At 36.1% G+C, this 14,648-nt stretch overlaps 3 protein-coding genes across 3 annotated transcripts; 1 reads left to right on the forward strand and 2 right to left on the reverse strand.

Moving 5' to 3' along the window:
* Positions 1-3,016: 3,016 nt before the first annotated feature.
* Positions 3,017-5,157, forward strand: LOC132127377 (peptidyl-prolyl cis-trans isomerase-like). Its single transcript, XM_059539218.1, has 5 exons — positions 3,017-3,164; positions 4,290-4,319; positions 4,405-4,494; positions 4,570-4,742; positions 4,834-5,157. The coding sequence occupies exons 1-5, from the start codon at positions 3,096-3,098 to the stop codon at positions 4,964-4,966; spliced, it is 495 nt and encodes a 164-aa protein (XP_059395201.1). The 5' UTR covers positions 3,017-3,095; the 3' UTR covers positions 4,967-5,157.
* A 776-nt stretch (positions 5,158-5,933) lies between these two features.
* Positions 5,934-9,396, reverse strand: LOC132127579 (RING finger protein 122). Its single transcript, XM_059539499.1, has 6 exons — positions 9,173-9,396; positions 8,782-8,936; positions 8,260-8,305; positions 7,494-7,535; positions 7,322-7,404; positions 5,934-6,202 (listed from the first exon to the last, which is right to left on the reverse strand). Exons 2-6 carry the CDS (start codon positions 8,889-8,891, stop codon positions 6,091-6,093), a joined length of 393 nt encoding a protein of 130 aa, XP_059395482.1. The 5' UTR covers positions 8,892-8,936; positions 9,173-9,396; the 3' UTR covers positions 5,934-6,090.
* A 2,813-nt stretch (positions 9,397-12,209) lies between these two features.
* On the reverse strand, positions 12,210-14,204 carry LOC132127250 (dual specificity protein phosphatase 26-like). Its single transcript, XM_059539030.1, has 3 exons — positions 13,522-14,204; positions 13,190-13,401; positions 12,210-12,579 (listed from the first exon to the last, which is right to left on the reverse strand). The coding sequence occupies exons 1-3, from the start codon at positions 13,698-13,700 to the stop codon at positions 12,377-12,379; spliced, it is 594 nt and encodes a 197-aa protein (XP_059395013.1). The 5' UTR covers positions 13,701-14,204; the 3' UTR covers positions 12,210-12,376.
* Positions 14,205-14,648: the final 444 nt, after the last annotated feature.

Raw genomic sequence — 14,648 nt, forward strand, 5'->3', positions numbered from 1 at the left:
AATGTATGAATCAGCAGAGGAGACTATAGGCAAATCTATTGGGAAGAGGAAAAAGAAAATGGTTCCATGGTGGTCGGAAAAGTGTAAAGAAGGATCAGAAGGTAAGAATCAAGAAGGTAAAGAAGGTAAGAATCAAGGTTAGTGAGGTTTGGGGAATGATAAGGAAAATGGGAGGCATTAGAAGGGATTTAGCATTACCAGTAATAAAAGAAAATGACATTGAAGCAGTAACTAATGCAGAAAAGGCAGAGGTACTGGCTAGGGCATTTGTTAAGGTACATAGCACAAAAAACTTATCCAGTGAAGAATTAGAGTGGAGAGCAAAGGTGATTGAGGAAAATAAAGGCATATTGGGGAGGAAAGTCACAAATGACTTTTTTTGATGTAATTGACACAAATTTCTCATTATTTGAGTTGAAAAGAGCTTTAATAGGAGTTAAGAGTACTTCACCAGGGAAAGATGAGGTGTGTTACAAAATGATAGAGCAGCTATCAGATGTGGCTAAGAGTGTTGTTTTAACATTGTATAACAAGATATGGTAGCAAGGGAAGTTGCCTGGAATGTGGAAACACTCTGTGGTAGTCCCTATAGGAAAGCCTGGCAAGGATAAAACAGAGGTTAAAAGCTATAGAACAATAGCTCTTACATCCAACTTATGCAAAATTATGGAAAAAATGATTACTATAAGACTAGGATATGTAATTGAAAAAAGAGGAATGCTATCCCCTCACCAAAGTGGTTTTCGTAGTGGGCGTACAACAATGGACCCAATTATTTGTCTAGAAAATGAAATTAGGAAAGCACAAGTAAGTAAAGAAGCTTTTTTAGTTATTTTATTTGACATTGAAAAAGCATATGACATGTTGTGGAAGGAGGGGCTTTTAATTAAGTTAAATAAGATGGGCATAGGTGGCAGGATGTTTAACTGGATTCAAGATTTTTTAAATAACAGAACCATAGAGGTGAGAGTAGGGATGGAATTTTCAAATATATATCCAATAGAGAACGGTACTCCACAAGGAAGCGTATGTAGCCCAATGCTTTTTAATATAATGATTAATGACATTTTTAACAGAATAGATCAGAGAATGGGTAGAGCACTATATGCTGATGATGGGGCATTATGGGTGAGAGGAAGGAATATTGATAACCTGAAGGTTAAGATGCAGTCAGCAATTGTTAAGGTTGAAAAGTGGTCATGTGAGTGGGGTTTTCATCTGTCTGTAGAAAAGACACAATTTATATGTTTTTCCAAAAAAAGAACGAATCCTACTATAGAACTTAAACTGTATGGGCAACATCTTAAACAAGTTGATAGTATAAGATATTTGGGGGTATGGTTTGATGTTAAGCTAAATTTTAAAACGCACATTCAGAAAATGATAGATAAGTGCAAAAAAGGCATAAATATACTGAAGTGTTTAGCAGGGTTTAGGTGGGGAGCATCAGGCATATCCCTTAAAAGGATTTATACTGCATTGATTCGTTCTGTATTTGATTATGGAAGCATAGTTTATAGCTCAACAAATAAAACCTTAATGCAAGAACTAGACAGAGTACAGGCCAAGGCACTTCGAATATGTAGTGGTGCGTTTAGGACAACACCTATTCCATCATTACAAATAGAAGTAGGGGAAATGCCGTTAGATCTAAGGCGATTACAACTATCCATGTCTTATTGGATAAATCTGCAAGGCCATGAAGAAACACACCCTACAAAGAAGGTGTTATTAGAATGCTGGGAGTATGGGCGTCCACTATGCAGTTTTGGGTGGCATGGGAATAAGCAGGCCAAAGATATGGAAATTGACAACATTGCTTGTTGCAAAACTGTTAGCACACCAACAATCCCACCATGGATGTTTTGTTATCCCAGGGTAGATTTGGAAGCTAAGAATATAATTAAATCAGGGATATATCAAAATGTTCAGCAATATATTGACATAAATTATGAAGACACAGTTCAGATTTTTACAGACGCATCAAAAGATCAGACTGGGAAAACAGGGGTAGCAGTACACATTTTAAAGTATAATGTAAATATTAAAAAAAGGACAACAGATCATCTGGCCATTTTTACAGCAGAAATGGTAGCAATAATTCTGGCTTTACAATGGGTGGAAGAAGTAAAACCAAATAAGGTGATTATATGTTCAGACTCAATGTCCTCACTAGAATGCATTCAGAGTGGAAAATCTATATGTAGACAGGATTTACTAGATGAAATTAATCAAATAAATTTTATAATAAGTCAACAAAGCATAAGCGTAGGATTTATATGGGTTCCTGCACACAGGGGAGTGAAGGGTAACGAGAAGGCAGACATGCTGGCAAAGGAAGCAGTTACATCAGAACTGGTTGAACTCGATATTAAATTAAGTAGGTCAGAAATTAAAAGTATTATTAAGAATAAAATTAACAGAAAGTGGCAGGAGAGATGGGATAAGGAGGGAAAAGGCAGACATTTCTATAATATACACAAAGAGGTTACAGCTAGGAAAATGGAAAGACAGGAGGCAACATGGTTTTCCAGAATGAGGATGGGACATACAAGTTTAAACAGTGGATTGCACATAATAGGGAAACATCAGACTGGACTATGCATAAATTGTGGAGTAGTAGAAAATGTAAAACATATACTTATAGATTGTACACAATACACCAGAGAAAGTGAGAATATGAAGAGAGCACTAGACAGAGAGCTAACCATGGGAAATTTATTGAGTGTAAACAGCACACAGTCCACAGTTAGGGCGGTTATTAATTATCTTAAAGAAAGCCAACTAGCAAGAATAATTTAGTTATTTATCTATTTAATTTATATTATTATTTCAAGGTTGAGGAGATATAAGAGTGGAAGCTGGAGGAGCTGAACACGCAGCGCCAGCTGAAGCTTTCCTTTTTTTTTTTTTTTTTTTTGACATCCCTATGCGATCACACCTCAGCCCTGTAGATGGCGGTAATGCCCATTGATTGCAAACTGCCAATAAAAAATACAGAAGAAGAAGAAGAATCCCACTTCCCGATAAGCTGCGGCATTTTGTAGGATTCATTCGGAGACCAGCTGCCAATACAGAGTGATTTTTTAGTAATCATGTCCAATCCCAGAGTATATTTTGACATCTCCATCGATGGAAGGAATGCTGGGAGGATTGTAATGGAGGTAGGTCACGAAAAGTGGCTGAAATGTGAAGGATGTCAGTTTCAGTCTGACATGGTTTTATTAAATTGAATGGTACATTTCATTAAAAACTTTATTCGAAGCTTATCGTGTGTGTATAATATGTATGTATATCACCACTACATTAAAACGGATGAGGAAACAATGTAGTTTCCCGCGCCGGGCTGCAACATTGTAACGTTTCTCCGTCGCTCAGGCGCTGCAGTGTTGTCGGTTGTGATGAGTCTTGTGACTGAAAGAATGTGAGTCGAGCGAGCTGCAGGACACTTGACACCTGAGCGCATTTTTCACTGATTTCAGACGATTTGTTTTTTTTTGTTGTTTTTTTTTAACACGGACGCCATTTTTCACCATCATTTTTTTATAACCCAAGGAGCCATTTTAAAAAGGGAGGGGTGAATAACTGAGTTTAGCGGTCGATCGGAACTTGTTGTAACTCGTGCGATCGTATCAATGCATCGACGTTTGAAGAGAAACGCGGAAGTCATGAACCCGCTCAGCTTCTTTTAACGTCATAAAAGTCTAGATTTGTCCCGAGATTGATTTCGATTTTTAAAAGTTATAGTCTAAAACCTGTTTTTACTCTTTAAAACAGTAAAAGATCACTACCTTCATACTTTAAAAAGAAACAAAGCAAATTACTCCAAAGCCTTACCAAGATGCATGTGTATAATGTATGTTTGTATGTGAATGTTTATCTCAGTACTTGGAGACTGGATGATTTTAAATGTGGCCTTAAAACCAACCTTTTTACCAGAGCTTTTGGTTGATTTCTTTTTTTTTTTCTTTTCTGAATTTGTAGGGCTTTGAGATTTTGTTTAAATAAAGTAAGCTTTAAATAGTGTATGTCACGACTTTTTATTTATTGCTATATTTGCCATTGTCTGTTTTTCTATTGTTTAAAGTTTTGCATTAAAAGTGAAGGCAAAATTGGACATTCAGTGTTCAGTTTGTGTGTGTTTATGTATGTGTATATATAATCTGATATTCTTAAAATGGCCAATTACTTTACAGTTTATTAACTTAAAATGTCTTGCAATAGAAATCCATTGACATTCACACATTGACATGTTTCAATTTCTTGTCTTTTCCCTCCTTTTGAAACAGCTGAGAGCTGATGTTGTACCCAAGACTGCTGGTACGTATTTCCATATTAAATGTGTTTCTTATAAATAAATGTAGACACTGTCTTCTCATGCGGTAATGTCTCTATATCTAAACCGAGAACTTCCGTGCTTTGTGCACTGGTGAGAAGGGTTTTGGCTACCAGGGCTGTGGCTTTCATCGTATCATCCCCAAATTCATGTGTCAGGTAAGATCTGAACAGCGTTCTGTCATCGGATGCAATGATTTGAGCTTAAACTGATGTTGCGCTCTCGTGATGTAGGGTGGCGACTTCACCAGACATGATGGAACTGGTGGAAGGTCCATCTACGGCAACGAGTTTGCAGATGAGAACTTCACCCTGAAGCATGGAGGGAAGGGAACCCTGTCCATGGCCAACGCCGGGCCGAACACCAACGGCTCCCAGTTCTTCATCTGCACCGCTAATACTGATTGGTAAACTGCTTCTTTGAGACTAATGTTTGTGCACGCTATACGAATATGAATATGAAAATGTTTGGAGCACTTGTTTTTTCTCCATGAACAGGCTCAATGGCAAACATGTTGTGTTCGGGAAAGTGGTCGAAGGATTGGAGGTAGTGGATGCCATGGAGGCTAAAGGAAGCAGCAGCGGGAAATGCTCTGCCAAGGTCGTGATTGCTGATTGTGGCCAACTTTAATTGTTTCTTACTCACCTTTCCCATTCCAACCATGCACATTCGTTCCTATATAGTTGTTGGTTTTTTTTTTGATTGCCATTCCTAAATGAGATGCTTATTCCATGTGTCATGGTCCTGTTTTATGTATTCTGATGGTCCCCAGGACACAATATGTTAAACATGTATTAAAGATGGATCAAGATTCCTTTCAACAGGTTTTTGTATTATTTTTTCGAACGGATAGTTTGGCTAAATTGTTGATAAAGAAATCTGAGAGAATTAATTTATCGTGCTGATATGCTCTTGTAATATAGAAGTCTTCAAAAGGAGACCATGAAAGTTGGATTTGGCTGTAAAATGGCAGCGTTGTGATGCAGTTCTCCCTGCTGGCCAGCAGGTGGCACGCTGTCACCTTATTTGCGCAGTGGTTCTCAACAGGGTTGACTAAAAATAAAACCATAAAACATTTATTTGAAATAACTTTACTGGCTTTTTATTTTTCATTTTAGTTTTACTTGACCTACTAAAATAATTAAAACTAATTAAACTAAAAAAGGAAATCGAGAAACTATAAATTTAAATAAATAAAATTATGTATTTAGAAGATGCTTTTATTCAAAGACTTTTATTTTTATTTTTTTTATCTAACATCAAAAACTATATTTAATAAATATAATAAAACTATATATAAACATTCAGAAGAAAACTACAAAAAAGAAAGTAAAATAAATAATGGTTTTGCTTTAAGTAAAAACTGATGTCTTCTGATGAAAATCCAACAATAAAGTGTTAATACGTATCCTATTAATACCATAAACTGCATAGGCTCAGAAATATACAAGTTAATTAATATTTGATTTGAATTTAGCATTTGTGTTATTTTTCCCCACTAAGTTTAAACCCCTAAATTCATTAAGTGAATACTTGCAAATTATTTTCCATACTAACACAGGACAACAACAAAAAAAGAAACCCACAATACTGTATGTAAACTTTCTGCACACATTTTATACCAGAACACTACAAGTGTTGTCTTACAACAGCAGTGCTTTTTAAATAAAGGCCTTTTGTTTGAATTGTACAAGATTATTAGGTAGAAATATTGCCTGATTCAGAGAACTAAACTGTAAGTATCTTTAATGAGGTTAGAGAAGTTCATCCAGCAGGTTTGTGCTGTGCGTCTGTCCCTGAGCATCACTGACGGGGCTGTTACACATGGGACAAGAACATCTCACTTCCAGCCACTTCACCAGACATCTGGAAAGACAAAACATCACAAACTATTCTTAACAGTTACACTTCAAGTAGTCCGTTCCAACTAAGAATTATAACTATCTAACAAAGTTTTAATAATCATTCTAATTTACATTTATTCATTTAGCAGACACTTTGATCCAAAGTGACTTACAAATGAGGACAATGGAAGCAATCAAAAACAACAAAAGAGCAATGATATATAAGTGCTATTACAAGTCTCAGTTAGCTTAACACAGTACATGTAGCATGGGCTTTTAAATAATATAATAAAAAGAAAACAGAATAGAAAAGAATAGAGCAAGCTAGTGTTAGAGGTCTTTTTTCTAATTATATGAGTATATTGAAGTCTACGCCACAGCAATGATGCTATTATTTCTAAATTGTCTAAAATCATGTTTTAGGTTTGGTTTCCTTTTTATAGTCCTCGTTGATTTTCTGTAGGCTACACTTATTTACATTACTAGAGCATTCTCTGTAGATCCCGCCTACTCGCACTCCACGATTGGTGGATTACGTTCAATGCCCTCACGCTATTGGTCAAACTACTTGAATCACTACCTTTAGTCAGAGCTGTTGTTTTTCCAAAGCCTCCCAGACAGCAACATAGTTTTGGCCCAGATCCGGCTCACATCTGGCCCTTCGTGAAATCCATGCGGGTCAGATGTGGGCCGGATCTGGGCCAAAACTGCTTGCTGTCTGGGCTTCAACATTTTAGGCAGTTTAGAAATCCCGAGAAATCCCGGCCAAGACATTTCCGATAAAAAAAATGTTGCGGGCTCCGTATTAAATGCGGGGCTCCGTATTAAATACCGACAACTGCACAGGGAAACAATATGGTTGGAATCAGAACGACTTTTCCAAACTGATGGACAGTAAAACATTGAGAGCAAATCAGAATCCAAACATAATGGCAGCACATGCTCATGATAAACAGAGCGTTATTCTGATAATTATCGTATTGCATTATCGTTATAAATATCGTGAGTTATCTTTATAGTTCTTTCTTGGTGTGAATGGGCTTTCACAGTTGCGAGGCATAGTCCATGTTGAGTTCGCTTCAAGACTGAACCTCTTTTCTTTAATATAATTAGCATGATAAAAGACTTCTGAGGAATTTACCTCTTGTGAAAGGCGTGTTGGCATGGTAACACTCCAAGCTCATCTTTTGTCCTGAAGTCCTCCAAACAGACTGCACATGTTAACTGAGAAATACAACCTTTAAAGTTTCAAAACTTTCCAAGTAGTCAAATAATTTTAACCTTTTAATAACTTTATAGACAAAAACTTTTACCCCGTGTGCATGTAACCGTGTTGTTTCATCTTTAAAGACAACCTGAAATGTAAAACATAGTTCATTATAATTTTTTCTTTTACAATATAGTGGCAGCAAAAAGTATTTAGACCCTTCATAGACATAGTTTATGAATTAATTAACACTGAACTGACTCAAGCTGAATAACAACATTGTTGTCAACACTGAGCTGCTTCTAGCTGAAATGAACTGAGCACTGAACTGAATTAAACCAGTATTGAACTGACTGGAGCTGAATAATGACACTTTTATCAGTTGTCAGGAGCTGCATTAAAGCTGAAACTGAATCTCATATTTGAATTTTGCATAATTGATTCTGGTATTTTCCTGCTCATACTGTAATGTTGCTTTAAGTCATTCTCTATTTTACTAAGCACTGTGAATAAAAGTGACTTGATGTAATTGACACAAAAATGTCACTGCGACTAAAAAAAGCACACTCTCTCTGTTGGCAAAGAAGTTAAAAAGTAATGCATTTGAGGTTAGTTGATAGTTAAAGTGATCTTCTACACCTGTGGTTCCTCTAATAGGACACCTGTCTGAACTTGAGGAGAACAGACTTCATACATCCACGAAAATCACATAAAAACACCAGCAGATTCAAAGTGAGACTTCAAACGTGAGGAAAGGTGACATTAATCGAGAGAAAAGTCCCACAGCATCTGAGAGGTTTTAAAGGGTGATGTAAGTGTCAAACACTTTCTGATGAAATATTTCATGATGTGATCCCACATCACACACTCACCATCTTGTATCCGGCTCTCACGTTGCGAGCTTGATGTCTCAGTTTACTACAAAGAAAAACAGGTCATATAATTCAATAACAAGCATTGACTTTTTAAAAATAAATATTTCAAACTTTATAAATATTATACAGATGTTTGTTTTTATTTTATTTTGTTCTTTAGACATCACTCTGGCAGTATAGACAAAGGCTGTGCTGTTTCTTCTGTTTCTAAACACAAGTTTGGCGAGGGAGGGTTTGTAGTTCCCAGTGTTTGACATCACATTAGCCAAAAGCCTCTGGTCAAAAATAGCATCGTGAACAAAAAGCACAGAGATACAATCTAGTCCTGAATTGTTCGAGTTCGGAAGCGCGTGAGGCCAGAGGAAGTCCCTTTCTGCTCTGCGTCTGTCAGTCTGTCACAGGCGTTATTTATTGTCACAGGACAATACCGATGAAGTCCAGTCACAAAGAAGAGTTTTAGAAACATCACCCAGGATCTGCGTGTCTGGACTGGCTGTTCTGAACTACAGTCACACTTACCTTATAAAGAAGCAGCAGAATATCAGGCTTAAAACAAAGACAAAGATCCCAGTCCCAAAGATGACCACATAGATGTTGAGAGGGAGTTCCTGAGAGGTCACTGGAGGCATAGTGTTTTAAATATGAATCATTTCCTGAAGATGAAGAAAGAAGCCCTGAAAATAGGCAAAACTTGATTGATATGTCATATACCCAATTTCACAACAATCAGAGCCTGAACAAGCTTAGGGTAATATTGAGCTATTTTTAAGCTTAGAAAATCGAAGAAAAAGCATTACAATTTTAAAACAGGCGCATTTATTTTTCAAACACGTTAGTACTTTTAATAGATAAAAAAACATATTAATAAATTTACAGTGATATTAAATATTAATTTGAACCGATCTCTCACCATTATAAACAGGCTCCTGAGTGTCTTTTCTTCAGAGTTTATCCTTCATACTCGGATTTGCTGATTCTCACGGATCAAGCGTCAGGCGACTCGGATCAATCACTGACTTTTTAGTTACATCTACAGTATTGAGAGCCTGTAAATATGAATCAAATAAAGTCCCGACCGGATCACGGACATCAAACAATGTAACGGACCACAGACATAAATATCCACATGCGCGAGAAAACAATAAACCCCGCCTGTAATTCAGGAGGCGGAGCCTAAATACCAGACGATTCATTAATTATTCAGTGATTCACTCTTTATGATTAATCTAAAAAAAAAAAATCTAATAATTAAAGCCTCCTTATTTGTTTTCCATTTAATTAGGAACAAATATTTAAAGACCAGAATAGACAAACTATGTTTTTACTTAAATTTTCTGGATTTTCAACATTAAACAAAAGCATTTGAAAAAGGCATTTTTAAAAGACATGTTTAGACAGAAGTCTGACCTGGTTAAAGGCAAATTTGGGTCAGTGGCTTTGTATCCTGAGCGCTGCTCATGCTGACTCAGTGGGTTATTTGTTCACACCCTGCTAACAAGTCTGACATTAGACACCAGAGTGAATTCACTGAAGATTCATTTAATATTTAATATAAAGCTATGAGATTGTTCCTCCTAATTGCATGACCTTATGACAGAATTATAAAGAGTTATTTTTTTTATCACATTCTCGTTATGCTGGATATTGTTGAAATATTGTGCACAATATGTTGAACATTTATAGGCCTATGCAAAATGTTATGTAGAAATGTTAATGTAGAAATTAATTAACTGATTGTAAAAATTTCGGTAGACCTTGAACAACATTTTCAAGTAACAAATGATTGAATCCAAGCTCCCTCACCAACATTCACAAAGAGCCCTAAACATTCAGTGGTTCTGTGGGAACATTCAGCTCTGCTCTTTGACAAACAAGACTTTAACAAAGGTTAAATGACACCAGAGTGCAACATACAGTGCAGAATTCTCCACTACAAAGTGAACTTAGATTCAACCGTCATGGGGACAGTAAGGGCAGAGTTCATTTTTCATCAGTCAGTCATTTAAATTGCGAATACTTAGTCATTATGAAAGTCGAAACATTTGCTAACGCAACATGCACTACATCATATATGACTTAGTCACAGGGTGGCGCTATAATGTTTAAGGTTTTAAAGGAATTAATAATTCACCCCAAAAATGAAAACTTGCTAAAAATGTACTCATCCTCTCAGGCCAAACAAGATGTAGATGAGTCAGTTTCTTCATTTTAATAGATTTGGAGAATTTTTTCTTCTGGAGTGAATGGGTGCCATCAGAATGAGAGTCCAAACAGCTGATAAAAACATCAGAATGAGTAATTCCGACCAATCTGGTCCATCAACTAACATCTTGTAAAGAGAAGTTGTGTGTCATGTTAGTTCTTTACAGCCCTGTATAGACTGGAATCGAAATTCAGTTTTTACTTTTAAGAGACTTGAGTTCATTCCCACAGTCCTGCATTATTTATCAATTATATAGCAAATAACCTACTGTACACAAAGCATTTTATTCTCAAAATTGAGAAGAAAAACACTGTATAAATAAATCAAAACAGTTTTTGCAGGCTACAATAATGCCTTTATGTTTAATAAAATAAATCATCACTATATGTCAGTTTTTGTCATATTTTGTGAAATTAAAAAACATAAAATGAAAATGGCTTTGCTGGGAATATAATTTAAACAGCTATGCACAAACAGACATTTCCGAAACAAGCACAAAGGCAACTTGGAAAATGAAATTATGTTTATTAGATTTCATGTACATTATAATTAAAATCACAATGTTTTTAAATTTCGTTGAATGCCCCGTTTTGTCTCCTGCTTTAATCTGTGAGCGATCAACACTTGTCCCAAAGACACAAACTGGCGTGTAGTTTAGATCCAGGTACAGTGGAAGGGTTCTGGCAGTAGTTCAGCTCTGGCTGTTACAGTTAATATTTGTTAGATGTAACCACGATGAACACATACACAAATACAATAAACAGCTGTCCCCAATAATACAAATGTACAGAAATGACAATAATACCAGCACAATGCAATTCATATAGCTACAGTCGGTACATTGTTCTGCACTTGAGGATTTGCTGGATTTGTAAGTACAAGACTGCACTTCTTGTGTACAGTAAAGCTACTCTATATTACAATACCTTACAAAACAAGTTAAAAGAGACAACTTGAAACATGTAGAACACTTCACATGACATCTTTAGTGTTTATACAAAGCACACGTTAATGTGTAATAAAACCGACTGTAACGAATGTGACCAGCTACATTACCTAAACTGAAATGCAAAACCAATGGACCACACTTTCAAACTTTCATAATATTATAACACTACATCATAGGAAAATTTTGAAGTTGTGTGAAAAATTGGATGACATAAGAGAGGAGCTTCCTGTGGCAACCTGGTCACCAAAATATTTGGGTGATGTTAAGTGTTCTGGATGGTCACTATATGGTAGTATTATGTGGTACATTGTTCTATGTTGTTAGGGTGCTGTTGGCAGTTGCAGTCTAGGTGGTTACAAAAGTGCTTAAAGTGAGTGGTTGCTAGGGTGTTTCTAAGTGCTTGCGATGCCAATTCTATGTGGTCACTATATTTTTTAAAGGACTGATGTGAGTCTGTGGCAGTTGCTAATTGATTGTTCACACGAAATGCATTTTTGCATTCCATGGTGCTGCTTCTCTTGTAAATGTGTGCGTGTAAACATGTTTGACCACTGGTATTGCATCTTTTGTAGCTTCTCGCGCATGACACGGGTGTTGTAAAAACATGCACTGCTTTAAAATGTTTTTTTTTTGTAAACATGCACTAGATGGACCCATTTTTGACGATTGCAGTGTCTCGCACATGACAAACTGTTCTAAACTTGTCTACACCTTGTGTGGTTCTAATTTAACTTTTTAAACACAAAAAACATTGTTTTTTTAAACACTTGTGTCATTCTCTGTGTTGATTTAACAGCAACATTTCAGTGGGTGGTCACATGATATTTAACACTGAATAAGGCATTACACACATTTCTAGAGGTCCTGATGTAATAAGGCATTTCTACTGACCACAAGAGGACAGCTGGAATAAACTCACTGTATGTAAAGACACTGCTCTCATTTACTGCAGTACACATGCTTTATGTTGCATTGCGGCTGGTGCGCAGTATGCTGTCCAGACCGCTGAGCTGCCGTAGGAAACCGCGGTTTGGCGTGACGCCACGGTGGTCCTTCACAGTCTTTATGGCCTCTACTAAAGTCATGTTCTGGCGAATCATGAGGTAGGCGAGAACCAATGTAGCAGATCTGCTCAGCCCAACGGCACAATGCACAAGAACCGTTCCTGCAAAATAAGTCACTGTGTCAAAATGTAAATATGAATGACTAAGAAATTCAAGTAAAAAGAGTGACATGGCAAATAATAAATCATCCTTAAATTCATGTAAATCTTCCAACTTTTACTCAAATTATTACACTGCTAATTTAATTTATGATTGAAACCATAAATAAGAAAAGAATAGAGAAATGGAAGTCTTTTTATCTGTGGTTTTTGTGGATTTTCGGACCACATTCATATGCACACTTATGTAAAACTTTCTATATATATATATGTATATTTATATTTCACAATTGTTTTTTTTTTTATTTGATTGTCATTTACAGTGCTTCATGGGATTGTAGTCCTTTCCATCACCAAAGCTGTTAAATACAGTCTTGTACCTTTTTAAATAATAAAGTTTTATCATTATGATTCACTTTAACAAACCCCATAGGAATTTTTATGGGAAAAAGGAATGGAAAAAATACTTCCTGAACCAATGGTGATGGAAAAAGTGAGTGGGAAATAATGCACTACATAGCATCACATAACACGTGAAACCCTTTTTTGCTTTTGATTTTAATAAGGCACGAGAAACTTCAGGTTGAAAGAAAAAGGCCCCTTATGAACTGACCTCCGGTACTAAGGGCTCTGTGAATGAACTCGGCTGCTGGGTAGAAGTTGACACTCATGTCAAAAGAGGGCGAGTCGTGAGCTTCAATGCCGTGATATGTGATTTTCATGCCAGCATAATACTCTGCACCGCCTCTCCATTTGCTCTGAGCACAGTTGAGGATGTGCGTGATCCCGAGTTTGACGAGTTCTTTGCGGTTGGAGGCAATTTCTCTGCAAATTTAATTAAGAAATTTGTACACAGTACAAAATATACTGGCAATTTCTAGTTTACCTATCTAAAAAGATACACATATTAATGTATACATATATTAATGGGCTATCAGTACTCACTGGTCACCTATGTAAAGCCTCGGCCACACTTCATCTGCATGATTACAGGCGGTTTTCCCAGTGTACAGCAGACGCTCAAGTTCAGCAACAGTTAATACAGGAAAGCCTTTCTCTGAATCCTTTCTGCTGGGAGATCTGGAATTACTCCGTGACCGGGACAGTCTGGACATGAAAGCCATCTGGACTGACCTTCACTGGAGCTATAAAATAACACTGAAAATATATACAAAATAAAAGTAACAGTTAAAAAAAAAATAAAGGGACAGTTAACCCAAAAATGTTAAATGTTGCCAGATTCTTCAGGTTAAAAATTAAACATTCTTATACTATCCAAAAACAGCTACAACCGATACAATTCTATTCACGAGTTTTGGGTAATGCATTGCAAGTAATGCAGGTTAGGTGAACAGATTACTTTTTTAAGTAGGTTAACTATTAAAGTAAAGCATTACTATTCAATTTAGAAAATATCTGAGTTACTTTTTCAAATAAGTAACTCCAGTTACTTTGTTTTCCATGTACTGTCTTACAGTTTGTGTTGCCATGTTGAGAGAATTTGGGACTAAGTGCAGAGGCGTTGTGTGAGCTGTGTGAACATGTTACTGTAGTTCTAGACTAAATGTCAACATACATTTACTCCTCTCACCTGCACAAAACAGATTCAGTACTCCTCAAAATAAATAAAGCAAGTCAAATGCAAACTCTGAATATTATACAAAAACCTGCAATAATTAAATATGTTAAGACACATACCATTTATGTATTTTAACCTATTATATAATCAATGTATTTGCTGCCCCCTCTACAGTACAGACATGAATTTACATTTCCTTCAGCCTGAAGCGCATTCATTTCACTTTTGTTATAAAAGGACTTTTACATTTTTAAGGACTTTTAAAAACAAGCAAGCAAGCCCTGTCCAGATTTAAAAAGTAATGTAACGCATAAGTTTTATTATAAACTAAGTAACGTAGTTACTTTTCTAGGGAATAACGCAATATTGTAATGCGTTACTTATAAAAGTTTTCAAGCATTTTTCTATTTATTGCAAAATAACTGCACAATGGCACAAGGTTGTATGCGATCATTCTGTGAGTTTTGCATCTTATTTTACATTTGCATTTAGT

The sequence above is a fragment of the Carassius carassius genome, chromosome 45, assembly GCF_963082965.1.
Source record: "Carassius carassius chromosome 45, fCarCar2.1, whole genome shotgun sequence".
Classification (NCBI taxonomy): Eukaryota; Metazoa; Chordata; class Actinopteri; order Cypriniformes; family Cyprinidae; genus Carassius; species Carassius carassius.